General features: G+C 48.6%; 5 protein-coding genes across 5 annotated transcripts; 1 reads left to right on the top strand and 4 right to left on the bottom strand.

Annotated features, from left to right (window-relative positions):
• Nucleotides 1-924: 924 nt before the first annotated feature.
• Nucleotides 925-1,890, bottom strand: N7525_006300 (tetratricopeptide repeat protein; the record flags this gene model as incomplete). Its single annotated transcript, XM_002569183.2, has 1 exon — nt 925-1,890. The coding sequence occupies one exon, from the start codon at nt 1,888-1,890 to the stop codon at nt 925-927; it is 966 nt and encodes a 321-aa protein (XP_002569229.2).
• A 409-nt stretch (nt 1,891-2,299) lies between these two features.
• Nucleotides 2,300-4,474, bottom strand: N7525_006299 (esterase/lipase family protein; the record flags this gene model as incomplete). Its single annotated transcript, XM_061213676.1, has 8 exons — nt 2,300-2,992; nt 3,033-3,244; nt 3,310-3,505; nt 3,555-3,784; nt 3,833-3,902; nt 3,952-4,011; nt 4,083-4,308; nt 4,374-4,474. 8 exons carry the CDS (start codon nt 4,472-4,474, stop codon nt 2,300-2,302), a joined length of 1,788 nt encoding a protein of 595 aa, XP_061068107.1.
• Nucleotides 4,475-6,249: 1,775 nt separating this feature from the next.
• N7525_006298 (RICIN domain-containing protein) lies at nt 6,250-6,696 on the top strand (the record flags this gene model as incomplete). The annotated part of the gene is made up of 1 exon (XM_002569185.1): nt 6,250-6,696. The coding sequence occupies one exon, from the start codon at nt 6,250-6,252 to the stop codon at nt 6,694-6,696; it is 447 nt and encodes a 148-aa protein (XP_002569231.1).
• Nucleotides 6,697-7,081: 385 nt separating this feature from the next.
• N7525_006297 (uncharacterized protein) lies at nt 7,082-9,055 on the bottom strand (the record flags this gene model as incomplete). The annotated part of the gene is made up of 2 exons (XM_002569186.2): nt 7,082-7,142; nt 7,212-9,055. The coding sequence occupies 2 exons, from the start codon at nt 9,053-9,055 to the stop codon at nt 7,082-7,084; spliced, it is 1,905 nt and encodes a 634-aa protein (XP_002569232.2).
• Nucleotides 9,056-9,841: 786 nt separating this feature from the next.
• On the bottom strand, nt 9,842-13,609 carry N7525_006296 (putative NRPS-like enzyme; the record flags this gene model as incomplete). Its single annotated transcript, XM_002569187.1, has 2 exons — nt 9,842-13,333; nt 13,397-13,609. The coding sequence occupies 2 exons, from the start codon at nt 13,607-13,609 to the stop codon at nt 9,842-9,844; spliced, it is 3,705 nt and encodes a 1,234-aa protein (XP_002569233.1).
• Nucleotides 13,610-14,071: the final 462 nt, after the last annotated feature.

Here is a 14,071-nt window from a genome sequence, read left to right as displayed (position 1 = left end):
TGAATATAGACGGTTGTCTTGAAATAGGTGTTAGCCTAGATGAAGATGCCTGCTCTCGGCTGTTGGTGGCGTGGGTTCTTTCTTGAAATATTGCCAATGTAACCATTCAGCATGGGATGATTGAAAAATCTCTTGCAAAGATAATAGTATGAAAAAGACGACGCAAGAGGTATACTAAAAAACTGTTTAATCTCTTTGTCCATGGGGGAAAAGGGGGAAAGCCCATATTTATGGACTTCTTCCTCTCACGTCAACATGGCAGATGAAAGGAGTCAACGAGAATCAAGAAGATGGGGCCGAAATTACTAAATGTAGGCGGGATTAAAATGTTGGGACGCTGTTCCAGTGTGATGATACGAAGAAACAAAGAACAAGACCAAACTGAATACAGCCGAAGATGCTAGTCTAGCTTTGGCAGGAGTCAGTGTTTCTTTCAGGATCAATTAGGGTTAGTGTTGAACCATTTTCAAACAAAATAACATGTTAAGTCACTGAGCAGGGATACCAATGACTCTTGGGTAAACAGTGCCTTATTCTGAAATGTCTTCGAAGGCATATCCGATAAGATTAACCGTGACAGGGTGTACGAAGTACCTACACTGAGCTTGCTAATACACTTATTAGGTTCTTATGTGGTCTCCTGAAAATGAATTACGTTTTTGGGAAACAAAGAGAATATCCAAGCCAATCAGTCGAGATGCGGAATGGGAAAAAAGAAAAAAGAAAAGAAAAGAAAGAAAAAGAAAAATTCATCAAAGGCCCTCTAATCCACACCCGCCTCCTTCAGAAGGTCAAAAATCAAATCGTGCCATTGGGAATTGAACAATGGGATCCAGAACACTCGCCGCTCTGATGCGATATTTGCCCTCCCCTCTTGGAGTAAATCTTTGCTTCCCACTTCGCCGGTCATCATCAGCGCATGGGCTATGGAGAGCATCGAACAAGACCGGCATTAAATCCAGCATTCAGCTTGATACGATCCAGGACCCTCAGCGCATGCCTCCAACATGATATGGCCTCTACCCACTCTGACTTTCGATGAGAAATCCTCGCAAGAGATACCCAGATATGGAAACTATTGACATGTGCCTTATAGTCTGGGAAGCCAGATGACGACAATTCTCGCTGAAGATCTGTTAGGAGTGAAGCCGCTTCGGCGTACATGCTGCGTTGCAGGTAGGTCTCCGCCAGCGACACCTGCAACCTTCTCCCAGTGGGACTGTTTTGCGTCCTATTTTCTCTCATCGGGTTCAATTCTTGCTGCAGGAGCTTTTCAGCATCGGCAGGCTGACCTAGTTCGCAATATAGATCTGCCACCCCGGAGAGAAGAACATGATACCAACCTGTGCCTTCAAAGTAGTCGTCAAGGAGACTGTCTCGCAGAACGCCTTCCAGGAGGCCAAATGCTTCTCTAAACAGACCCTGGTAACGAAGTATCTTCCCTAGGGTTGTATCGCGTGCCCTTAATGTTATTGTTTCAAGTGTAGATGCCTCCCTACCCAGCGGCATCCACTCCATTAATTCCGCTTTCGCCTCGTTAAGCTCTCCTTGGCGGATGAGATTCTCGCAAAAAGAAATGATCAGCTCCCCACGCTGCGCGTTGAATCTCCTGCTAATATCCAGTTCCTCTGGGCTGGATAAAGCGACGTCTCTTAGAAACGTCTGTAGGGCGTATTCTGACTCTCGCGGCATCCCAGACATTCTCATAACGGAACTGTCTCTGTACGCAAGCCATGAACTTAGATGCGGATCACGATCGTTCTCGAGTAGCTTTTTGGTACGACTGATTGCTTCAACCTTCCACTTTGCATCCGAAAACCGTGACACGGCAAGGAGAGTTGATGCAAGTTCGTGCCGAAAGGAGGTCTGATCTCCGTGTCCCAGCCACATGGAGTCGTATTCGAAAAGTACTCGACTTAAGTGAGGTAGTATGATTCTTCCGATCTCTCCGCATCTGTATGTTCGGTCAGACCTTGAATTCCGCACTGTGAATAGACCGGACTTACAGTGGTTCAATGTATCCGTTTCTTGGAAACGCGTGACAAACTAGTAATATTGCTTGCCATCGCCACCTTCTCACATCTGATGGCGGCAATCGGTGTACTGCACAGTACTGAACCAGAGGGTGGATAGAGAAGTTCCTTAGTCCGTTCGATTCCTGGTTACAGGAAATCAACGAAAACGAAAGCAGCTTTTCAACAGAATTATCGAATTCGAAGTCAGCCTGTATGATCTTCGTCAAACATTCATCCACGCCTTCGTCCTCCGCACGAACTTCGGTCACCTCGCCATCAATGCCCTACCGTTTCTGGGGGGACGAGCCTCGGTGCAACATCAACTCAGGGATAGACGCCTGGTCTAGAAACGAGAAAAGAAGTAGAAGGTTGGTAGCAGCTGGTGATTCCTGCTCCGCTTGCTTGAAATTGATCTCCCACGCTGTCAGGATGGCTTGATTAGTGTCTCCAAGACGGGTCGAAAACCGCAACAACTCGTTCCGACGAGTTTTGTAAAGTTGATGATATTCCCCAAGAGTTCTATGCCTTGAGCGTAGAAATGCCCCTGCATGTACCAAAGCAAGGGGAAGCGATCCAAGAAGGTCCGCAATGTCCCTGGCTTCTTCCATTTCGTTGTCTGTGGCGTGTCGAACAGCAGATCGCTCGAGCAGTAACTGCGCCGCGTCTTCAGTAGTCAAGGGTTTGAGCACGTGGCCTTCCTGAGCTATTTCACCGATGATCCCTTGATCTCGTGTAGTGAATATGACGTGACCCCAGTTCACAGCAGGCAGGTACTTTCTAATTGACACTGAGCTAAGATCGTCCACGTTATCAAACACAAGCAGCCACTGGGAGTTCTCGGCTCTAGATAGCCAGCTCCTGACCGAGTTGATCTTATTTTTCGATTCGCCGAGCTTGAGGAGGTTATGCAAGCGATCAAAATCTGCTTCAAGGGAAGCCACCGAGGCTGCGTTCATCAAGGCCACCCCAGACTTGTACTGGGACCTTGTCTGTAAAACGTAGTGCAGAGCTGCTTACGTCTTGCCCGGGCCACCTGTGTTCAATTAGGATCACATCGAGGAAAGCCGTAAAAGGACCGTACTCACCAAGACCGCACAGCGCAAATGTTCGCCTCGTTGGAGATTCACTTGGGTCGCCGTAGAAGAATGTCTTCATGATCTCCAGAACATCGTCCCTGCCGCAGAAAGACGGACATGGCAATGTTGTAATATCGAATGGTATTGCAAGCACTGTTGAGTATTAGCACAAGTTGGGCTGAGACCTCATAAAGGCAATTCTCAGACAGGATCCATACCCAACTCTTGAGCAGATGTCGACTGTGCCGTGGAGCCACCTTGGAAGTCCTGGGCAAGCTTTTGTAGTCTACGTAATACAGGCCGGAAAGTACGGTCTTGGAGAGACGTGAATCTAACAATATTCCGGTGGTCGGCAAATTGAGGAATGGCGATCTCATGAGGGACGTTCAGAAGTGCGGACTGTTGTTTGACAATCTGCGAGCTTATAAGCAATGCGTTAGCTCAAGTGCCGGGGGTTAGTTACCAGCTTCCTTAAGAAAGGGCCAATCGACGTTAATTCCAGTTCATAGAACGAGATGAGCTTGACTTTGTTCCTTCTTTTACAAAAGTCTTCAGTGATTTCCAGTAGGGCTTGCGAGTCCTTTTGCAAGACCCCAATGAGAGTGCGCGGCGGTCTCATTGGCGAACAGGCCGAAACAATGTTCGCCATAAGCTTTCCCATCACTGCAAGGCTGCTACCATTGTGAGGGGTACCTTCATCAAGTCAGAGTAATCAGAGTATCTTGGCCGCGCGGATCCTACCAAGAAACAGAACCCCATATACCGATCGTTGCACCTGCTCTTGTTCTTCGGAACAGCCAATCAACAACGCCTATATTTGGTGAGTACCGGCCGGAGGGCTATAAAGTGACCGAGCTCACCTTTTTCGCCACAATTCCACCTAAGCTGTGGCAGACGAAGACAATAGGTCGTGATTTCTCCTTTTCGCAGGTTAGTAAGGACGTTCTTTTTCGCTTCTTTTCTTCTCAAGGGAGTCTTCTGGTCTTCTTACTTCTTCTGTTGTTCTGAAATCGACCAATTCGTTGAGGAGTTTTGAGGATATACTACGCAAATCTTGCTGCGCTGTAAAATTCTTGAAACGGGCATTGTATCCAAATGTCATTATCCGAATATTGGGTAGTGCTTCAGGCAGTAGGTCCTTCAACCACATAACCCTCGTTTTTTGGTGAGTCCATGTGTCGATGGCATCCCCATTTAATCCATGAATGGCAACCAAACTGCAACGTTAGTCATACTTCTTTTTCTTTCACTGTGGCATCACTCTTTGGGAAATATAACTTACTCGAACAGTACCACACTAGAAGAATGATTCTTCTCCTGCGTGGTGAAATTGAAATTAGCATCATGAAGAACAGTCAACCCGTATGTTTCTTCTCCAGTCATTGCGCAATTTTTATGTAGGGCTCCTAGGTTGCAGCGAATGGATGGTCTATAATTGACGGGCATTTCAGTGATTAAAAGGGAAAGGCACATAATAAGGAGGGAGACCTGTGTCGATCAACCAAGTGCGTTTTACTTGCATCAGTGGCATTAAACCAGCACACGAATGTCTCACAACAATCTGAGTCGCAGCCTTGATATGTCTTATATTTGTCCAGAGACACTACATTTTCAGTCACCGCGTTGTGGTATACCAGTAATACACATCTGCCTACCTACGTAGGTTGGTAGAAACCTTGGTGAATACATAGTCACCAGCCTTACCCATGGATAATAACACGGCTTCATAGCAGACTTTACATGCGATCTGGACAACGCGAAACACATAGTAATGCCTATATATGAATTACAGCATAGTATAGCAACGATTACCTATATTAACTTTCCCTTGTAGACTGTTTTATACGATATATACCTAAAGATAGTCTCTGGAAAGTTTCGGGAAATTTAATCAGTTGCCGAGACATACATGGGTGTATATTTCTAGCGTTCAGTGGCCTAATTTCCGATGCCATACTAATGCATGTTTCCGGTTGCTTCAAAATTGAGATATACAGAAGAAAATAGGGATTTTTCTATTCGCCAGTATCCGAAAGTAATGAAACAAGATAAAATACAAGTTGTTGAGGCTAGGCGCAAAATATATGGGGGCATAAATAACCGGATAACGTCTGGCGGGTGTGGATATGACCAAGCTAGACCATGCTCCTACATGTACTCCCTAAGCGTAACAGCCCTCCGGTCATGGAGTGACTCCTCTTTCCCTAAATATGAATACCCAGGGATGCCTAGTCTGGTTACATCCCTATAGAATGCTGGATGTGACCGGATTATAGATACGCTGATTGGTGACCATAGGGCGGGCTGGCATGTCCGAAACAGCGGGACCTTGAAAACGTCGATGTTTTTGGAGAAAATGAGCATTTCTTTATTCTGTACTCCGTACTGTATAAGTCCTACGTAAGCGTAACCCTATGTGCATGTGCATAGTATATTGTATTTTCTACTTAAAATGGGAGCGGATGTTGCAGATCAAGGTATGTATGTAGATCAACAAAGAACTTCATCCCCCGCTCCCGCCCCAGCCCCCAACCCCCAAAACCACATAGAGCTAAGTTTCTAGAGTGAGCATATTATACTCCCTCGTCAATTAAGATGGTTTTTTTCCTTAACGCCCCAATTGCGAGGTAAATGTGGGCTGTAAGAGTGGCGTCGGCTCTTCCCTACATGTAACCTCTGGCCTATCAATGTGTATTTGACGTGGAAGTCCAGTGGCAACGAGGCAGTATCTAGTCTAGTGTGCTTCCGAGCGCTATCCTAGCGCAACTATTACCAGAAACGTATTCCAAGCGCTTAGAATAAGGTCTGCTGGCTCAGATGGATCAGCCGTGGGGAAGATCTCTGAGCCAAAAAAGGGGTGAAGTATGTGCACTTCGGGCTTCTCTCCCCTGCATATAGCAATGGACTTATGTAACAGCTGAAGAGTGGAGTATATGCATGTATTAGCAAATATCAGGATGTGCATATCGCTAGTCTATGCAATCCGAATCCAATGAAGATCACCTCTGCAAGCAGAATAAATGTTTTGTGTAAACAGAGGGAACATATAAATTGCAGAATTCCTGACCGAGCCCACTCCAAACCACTCAACCTTTTTGAATAACTTCAATCATCTCCATATATCTTGTTTCCCACCATCGATTTACTATTTTACCAATATGAAGACCTCCCTTGTTGTTAGTGTCTTGGCAACCCTTTGCCAGTCAGCCCTCAGTCTTGAGGAGGGGAGTTATACAATCGGATCTAGTCTCCAAAGCAATGAAGTCTTGACCCAAACCGGGATCGGCGCGCCTCTGGCATTCTATCCCAAGCGGGATGGTGGATCTTCCCAGACTTGGCACTTCACTCTCAGCAGCGCCAGCCAGCGCGATTTCCTGATTTCCGACCCTGCCGGTAACTTCATCAACTGTGGCGATGAAGCAGGTTCTCCTTGCATCGTCGGATCGGAGCAGGAGATTTACACCACCGAGCTTGTTGGTGATAACAGCTATCAGCTCGTTGCAAAGAAGTCCGGATACTTCTTGCGCACCGATGGGGATGGTTTGCAACTTGCTGAATGGGATCAGAGCCCTAACGAGGTATTCGTACTGGAGCCGGCTCAATAGTAAGCCATGAAGGTACCGCTGTAAAAACAGAACAATCAAGCTGATCCAATTCAGGAGAAGAAAGAGATATTCTGTTCGACTTGGTGATACGAGGGTGGTTGTTTGACGAGGGAAATGATGGATCTTCCACGCAGCCATTAACCTCGACGGTCCGTGGAAGACTTGAAAGTCACAGACTGAGGATGATTTATGGTTATGCACGCAACTTACTCATTCCCTTCATGATCTCCTCTCAAAAATGCTTAGAGTATATGAGCTTCATTTGGTTTGTTGTCAAAACGCACATTCGCATTGTACGTAGGTTCATTGTAATATCTATACCAAATAAGTGCAATATATACACAGTCGTAGGTGATGTCAGTAATAGTCTTGGGCAAACTTTTGGTTAGGATCCGTGGAAATAAAAACCCAAGTCCTCTCGTCGGTCGTCTTGCACACGGGCATATCTGCAATACCATAGTCAGTATCACGATGGACTTCCATGTCGATGAGCACCCTCAAAAGGAAGGACGTACTCTAACATAAGCCGGAACATATAGACGTCCATGTCATCATTCCGGAGTGTTTTAGCAGCCCATGACTGCCCTTCCTCACCAATAGTCCGAGCAATCTCCTTGCCAGCAGGATCCTGCTCGAAGAAGCGCACAATCTCAGCAATTTCGTTGCCGTCCTTGTTGAGTGGCACGTAGTGGATCCAGGGGAAGAGAATGTTCTCGTGCCATTCTCGGAAAAAGGTCAGCTTGAACGGAACGCTCTTGCTATTCAAAAACGCATAGAATCTCCCGCTGTAAGCGTGGCCATCCATATCCAGTAAGTAGCGGTATTTCCACGCCTCATTTTCGTCGTCTCGACCCACGACATCGAAAAACATCTTCTCGTCAGAACAGTCCTGCCCCTCACAAAAGACAATAGCAACGAAATGGGCGTTGAAGTATCCGCTGACCTCCGTTTGATTCGCCCTACGAACTTTCCATCCGTCGTCACCCCCAATGCTGCATGTGGACTCTGCCATGCGTTCCAAGATGGGATGTCCCAGTTTGTGTTCCAGCGATGCAACCACTCGCTGTCGCTGCAGAGTACGCCAGGATCCATCATGGCTGAGCCCTCCGGTACTGCCTCCTCGCCAGTAGATTTGCCCTTTCCTTGACTCCCACGGGATATCGTGGTCCGATTGATAGCCTCCGACCTTCTCGTAGTACCATGGCGACGGGATAGGAATATCTTGGAAGGACGATAGATGTGATGTTGAGAACATGGGGACTAGCTCGTTCGTGAGCTTGAAGGCATTGGGCCGGTCAAAAATCCCAAGGATATGCTTCAGTGAGGGACTATTGCAAATATCGCTAAAGGCTGTTTGATTGAACACGAATCCTAAAGGCTCCATAGCAAAGGTGCTAGAATTATCCGGCGCATTGCCATCGAGGTTCATAGCCGGGCTATCGGGTGGGCACGACAGTCGACAATAAAGCCAGGTTTCTTGCTGTCTAAGATTAAGATACCTGGTTGTGGACACTTCTCGAATGGGTTCCGTAGAGATATTATTGTCGGAAAAATGATTTACCAACGAATTGCCATTCAAACGAGCCTGGGCTGTATAGCCTTTTGTTACCAGTCTGTGTAACTCCTCGTGAGGAACAACGACCCGCGGCTCATCGTGGACGTTGAACACGAGGTCCATGTCGGGCAGCCATTGGGCAAATTTGCTGAACTGTTTCATTGTGGCATTTCCTTGGTAATCTCCCTGGCCATTGCCTAGGTGAAATGGCTTGCCATTTCGAATTGATACACCCATCACTCCATTGTCTCGGCCAAGGTCTTCCCTAACACGGGAGCGGATTGTACTTGGGGAAAGCCCCCAGAATGGTTGCAAAGAATGGTATATCGTGTCGTATTCGTCGATCAACATCGTGTTCCGCTGCGTCGCAAACTCGTACCATTCATCGAAGTAGGGAGGCGGCGGCATGTTATATCGTCGACGGTATTCTGTGACTGCATCTTTCAATGATCTGGACTGGCGCATCAATGTTTCGTTGAATGATTGTGAGGCGTCGGACGTAAGTTTGGAGATGGGATGGTCGCACCAGCGCTTATTGGCAATGGGGTTCAATTTCGCCGGGAGTGGCGGGAAACACCGAAGGAAGAAAATCACCGCTGCCACTGAAAAAGCCACGGTCCAAGTCTTCTTTGTGATCCGGACATGGTAGTAGGATGGTTTCTCTTGAGCTCCCACAAGAAGCTGGTAGTTCCGTTGACCCCAGGGCCCTGCCCGAACAGCCTCAAGGATAGGCATAATGCCGGCTCGTAACGCCCGGAGCAATGCGATAATCCACAGTCGAGGCCGACAGGCAGTAGACAGCATGGTGTTGTGCGCAGTCAACCTCGAAACTGTGAAGCACCTAGGAAGAGGAAAGACAGCCTTCGGTGAGAGACTCGAGATTGGCAGGCTATGGGGATCCGGCGCTTAATTATCGTCACACGTCACATCAAGTTTACGAGACGGGGTGGAAGTTCGTCGGCTCAGCCCCGAACAAAGAAATAGGAATTCTTTGGCTCGATTGGGTGAAAAACAAAGCCAAGCGGTTTAGCTCGTACCCATGCGGGACGGTCACATATTCGTCTCGGCTTTCATAACACAACGTCGCTTCCAAGGTTCCCTTGTTTCCCACATACTGAGGACGGATCGTATGTATCTAAAAGAAAAGAATTCATATATTTAGAATGGTTGTCTCCCGAAACAAAGGAGATTCAAATACATCCGAATCCCCTGATCATAATGTGGGAGCCAAAGTACGTTGCTCCACTCAGCCTGCATGCACGCCAATGCAGGCTAGCTATAGCCCAGCTATACTCCGTACATTCACACACGAGGCTAACTCTTCGCAGCGACTAGTGAGGAATGCAGGAAGCCTAGGTGCTACAGTGTGGAGTGTAGTATGATCGCAATCCTCATTGCACAAAGCTTCTTAAACTGTGTGTAGGACTGGTCTGTGTAAATTGGAGTCTTTCACATATATATATTTCATACTCCTCTCAATAGGTCGACGACAATGGCAATGGTTTATCTCACTCGAAGACAATTCGCGCCTAACAGGAAAAGTGACAATGAACGAAAAAAGATCTAAACATAACGATTGGAGAGGGGAGGTCAAGACCTCAAAATCTCCTTGACTATATCCACCACATCTCCAATCATCTTTGCCTTTGATTGGGTAGAATCTAACATGAGCACATCCGGCTCATCAGTTGGGTCCTCCATCAGATCAAACTGTGAGTCCACCATCGAAGACTTCATGTAGTGGTTTTCGGTCTCAGACCGTGCCATCACGCGATCCTTCAAATCCCCGCTGTCGGGCACAGACAAGAACAAAAAGGTTATCGTAACAGGGAAATCAAACAGCTGCGACAATCGTCGGAGCTCGTCACGGTACACAGTGCGCAGTGCTGAGCAAGTCACAGCCAATGCGGGGGAATCTGAGTGCTGTAGGCGATCCATGACTGCACCGCGAATGTGAGCCAGCCAGTCCCAGCGGTCAGAGTCTTGCAGGGGCATATTTCTAGTCATCTTCTGACGGGCGAGGCTGGAGTGGAGATCATCACCCTCAATGACAGGGACATTCAGTTGCTGGCTCAAGGCCTGCGCGGCGGTACTCTTTCCGCAACCACAGGGACCGATCAAAAATAATACATCGCGAGCTGCAGCGGGGGGTGAGAATTTACCCCAGCATTCTGTGCTGAAGTAGTCGGTGAAGCGCGAGGTGAAATCTTTGTCCAGACCCTTGGCGCGACCGAGTGCCGGGGACGCCGCCTGGGCCTTCTTCGTGTCGTAGAACAAGGCTCGGCTGGGGTTATCATTATCATACTTCGAAGTGAAGAACTCTAGCAACTTGGTAGGCGGGTTGACTTCGGCATCTTGGTTCGAATCTCGGAGACGGTGCAACCAGCTTTGTTTGGGAAGTTGCTCAAACTCCAACCCAGCCTCCCTAAGCTGGGGCAGCAGGTCGTGAGTCCAGTGAATTAGCGTCGGGTTCGTGACATTCATGACCTCGTCTGCGACGGGAGCTAGACTGAGCTCGATAATACTACTGGCCATCACGTCGACTGGAGTCCAGCTGAGAACATCGTCCAGTTGAGGCAAAGCGTTGATTGTCTTAGCAGTCTGCAAGATCATAGGAATTGCCTCGGTAGCATTCCAGATACCGTGAGTAGTATCCGCGACGATCTGTCCCGCACGAAGGACTCGCGCAGTCATACCAGTGGCATGAGCAGCTCTGTTTACAATGTGCTCCGTAACCAGCTTGGACTGAGCGTATCCCATGACCTGCGCATAGGACAGCGACTCGGGAAGGGCCTCGGGGACCCAGTTACCGGGAGTGCGCGCGACAGTACTGACCGAGGAACAGAAGGAGAAGGAAGCCGGGCGCGGACCTTCAGCACTCAAGCAAAGATCCAGAAGATTGCGGGTAGCGGCAATACAAGGACCCTCGAAACTTTCCAAGGCCCAGTTGAAGTTCACTGACCAAGCGCAATGAATCACGGCAGTAACCGACTTCTTGATATGCGCATAAACTTCAGTGCCGAGGCCCAAGTCGGTAGAGTTGGACAGGATTGAAGGAAGAGCAACAATCCTGCGCTCCGCGGCTGGTGACAAGGTAAACAACAATCCGCGAGTGCGGAGACTTTGAGCTACACGTCTGCGGGCAGCAATTGTGGTGTTAGCTCGCACGAGACAATAGACCTTTTCCACTCGGTCTGACTGGGCGAGTTGAACAGCAATGTGGGCACCCAAGGATCCAGTAGCACCGGTGAGCACAATGTGGTCGCCATCATCATCCCGATCAACGGGGATATGTGTCTTGAAACCACTGCTGTGCTTCTCAATCAGATGCTGCATCCTATCCTCCACTGGGACCTTTTCCTTCGGAGCCTGGCCTGACCACAGGTCCACGATATGCTGTGCCATTGCCTCGATCGATGGGTTCTCGAAGACAAAATTCCGCGACAACTTGTGACCACCGAGGTCTATGGTGCGTGCAATGACAGTTCGCATACGAGTTGACTGCAAACTGTCCATGCCCAAGCTAAAAACATCGGCATCGTTCTCCAAAGTGGCTGGATTAACGGACGGTGCAATCTCGAAAAGAGTCTCCCGGAGGAATCTTAGAAGCTCAGCGCCATCTAGAACCTGGTCACCCTGCACGTCTGGCTCCTCGTAGATGTCATTAATCTTCTCAGCAAAGTCCTTATAAAATGCAGAGCGAATGACCGTTCCTTTATCAGTCCTTCGATAGACAGAGTCCTTAGGGAGAATGTGGACCATATCGCGAGACACATAGGCGTAAGCCGGCATTTCCGCATTGCACGCCTCAATATCCGGGAAAATATTGTCAATCAGCTCATCGTCAGTCTTGAAACTGCATTTATCGGAGGGGATAATGAAGAGACCAATACGAGGCTTGGTACTTCCAAACGCTATAGCTTCACCAACGTTTGGGTTTTTGCGGGCAACTCCTTCGATGGTCAACGGGTTTGCCTTCTCGCCATTCTCAAGAACCAGCGTGTCATCCAATCTGGCGTAATATCGCCACGCGTTTGGGGTAGTCGGGTGCTTTTCGAACAGGTCCTTGGTTGCGTACGAGTTGTCCGGGCGGTTGCTAGCAACCTTGGAAGGCCAGCCCTCCAAGACGGAAAGCTCGTAGATTCCAGGCATACCTGGCTGCTCCTCCCATCGAATATATGGCAGCAAGGATGGGCCCGGGCGGACATAGTCCCAATCCAAGTCCGAACGGTCGCGGAAGGAGGTCATGAGCTGGCCGGTCTCTGTTGTTCCGTAATGAGACACAAGACGGACACCATTCTGGACCAATGTGTCTCCGATAGGCTTGGGGCAAGATGATCCACCAAACATCACAAGCTCAAGGCGAGCCATTTGTTGTAGGCCCTCGTCGATCTCTGCAAGTAGTTTCAGGGCGTACGGCACACCATACAGAACCTGAATCTCCTGGTACTTCTTGAGGGTGCTCAGCAGAATAGGGGCTGTGAGGGGCAAGCTGGAGTTGTACATGTAGATGATCTTCTCAGAGTGAATGGCTCTGAAGAGACAGCTGATTCCGTGAGCATGGAAGAGAGGTAGGGTGATGAAGCCCTTAAGTCCGAAGTTGTTGGCGTAGTTCCTCAGAGCTCCGGAGTGAGTCTGGTAGATGGGTTTGGGGTGACCAGTTGAGCCACTCGAGTGGATCACCCAGGTAATGTTATTGCTTTCGGTCGGACCGTGCAGATTGGACGCAGGAAGACAGGCGTTCGCTACTTCGTGCGAGGCTGCATCTGCTGGGGCCACAGCAGAGATATGAGTAGCACCAGTTCGCCTGGAAACTTTATCTCCGACAGCCTGGAAGCTTGAGTGGGTCACAAGGAAAGTGGCCTTGGTGGCCTCCAACAGACTGACATAAGCATCTTCAACGATTCGAGTTGACAGCAGGAGCACGGTATGCCCAAGCCGGGAGATGGCAAGCAATGAGATCAAGTATTCAAAATCAGACACACCCAGAAGACCGACTACCTGGACGGGATCATTTGAAGACAGTCTCTGGGGAATGCCTTTGCAGTAGTAGACAGCCGCGGCTTCAACGAGAAGATTCAGCTGTTTTGATCAGTTTTGATCAGTATATCGTGTGCACAAGAATGGGCGAATGAGGTCTTGTACCTGGTGGGGTGTATAATACACATAATCGGTGCCGGACGAGGGATATCCAACTATAGGTTTATGTGCTGCCTCCCCTGAAGCTTTGGCGCGCAAGAGGTCATTGACAGTATAGATGTCTTGCTTCGGGAGGGCAACCTGGCCAACTGACGTTATCGAGGGGGTATCCACCGGAAGCGCTGAGATAGCGGGTGTTGAGAGGACTGATGCTGCCATATTTACATATAGTGTGTCTCACTGAGTAGAAAATCTCCAAGTTGCAAGTCATGGAGATGGTGTTCCTTTTTACGTCGGGCTATGAATCCAGACTATCCGCCCGGGATAATCCAGTCACCACATGAGCCAAGAGTACATGATCCATGAGTCTGTTTTGCCATGAAGCGAATTCCGATAAGAAAACATTGCATCATTGGCAGCCTTCGATGTTTGCGGGGGTTCTTTTCCGACACGGTCTCAAAAGGATTTCCGAAGTGGCGGAGAAACGTCCACGTGGGTCTCGGGCGGAAAAGGGCCGAGGGTGCATTGTGGGGCCGACCGCACGTACTAACTGGGTGTTGGCCATCGATGTTGATTTCACCGCGAGTCCACAGTAGATGCTGATAATGTCCATCACAAACCCCTCAACATTTTGCATGTTCTTTGTGAAATAGCCCAATTTGTAGTTGAAATGGGTTCTAT

The sequence above is a fragment of the Penicillium rubens genome, assembly GCF_028828025.1.
Source record: "Penicillium rubens strain IBT 27055 chromosome Unknown utg000003l_segment0_segment0, whole genome shotgun sequence".
In the NCBI taxonomy this organism is placed as follows: Eukaryota; Fungi; Ascomycota; class Eurotiomycetes; order Eurotiales; family Aspergillaceae; genus Penicillium; species Penicillium rubens.
Note: the sequence above shows the minus strand (reverse complement) of the source record. Positions and strands in the feature narration are given on the sequence as shown.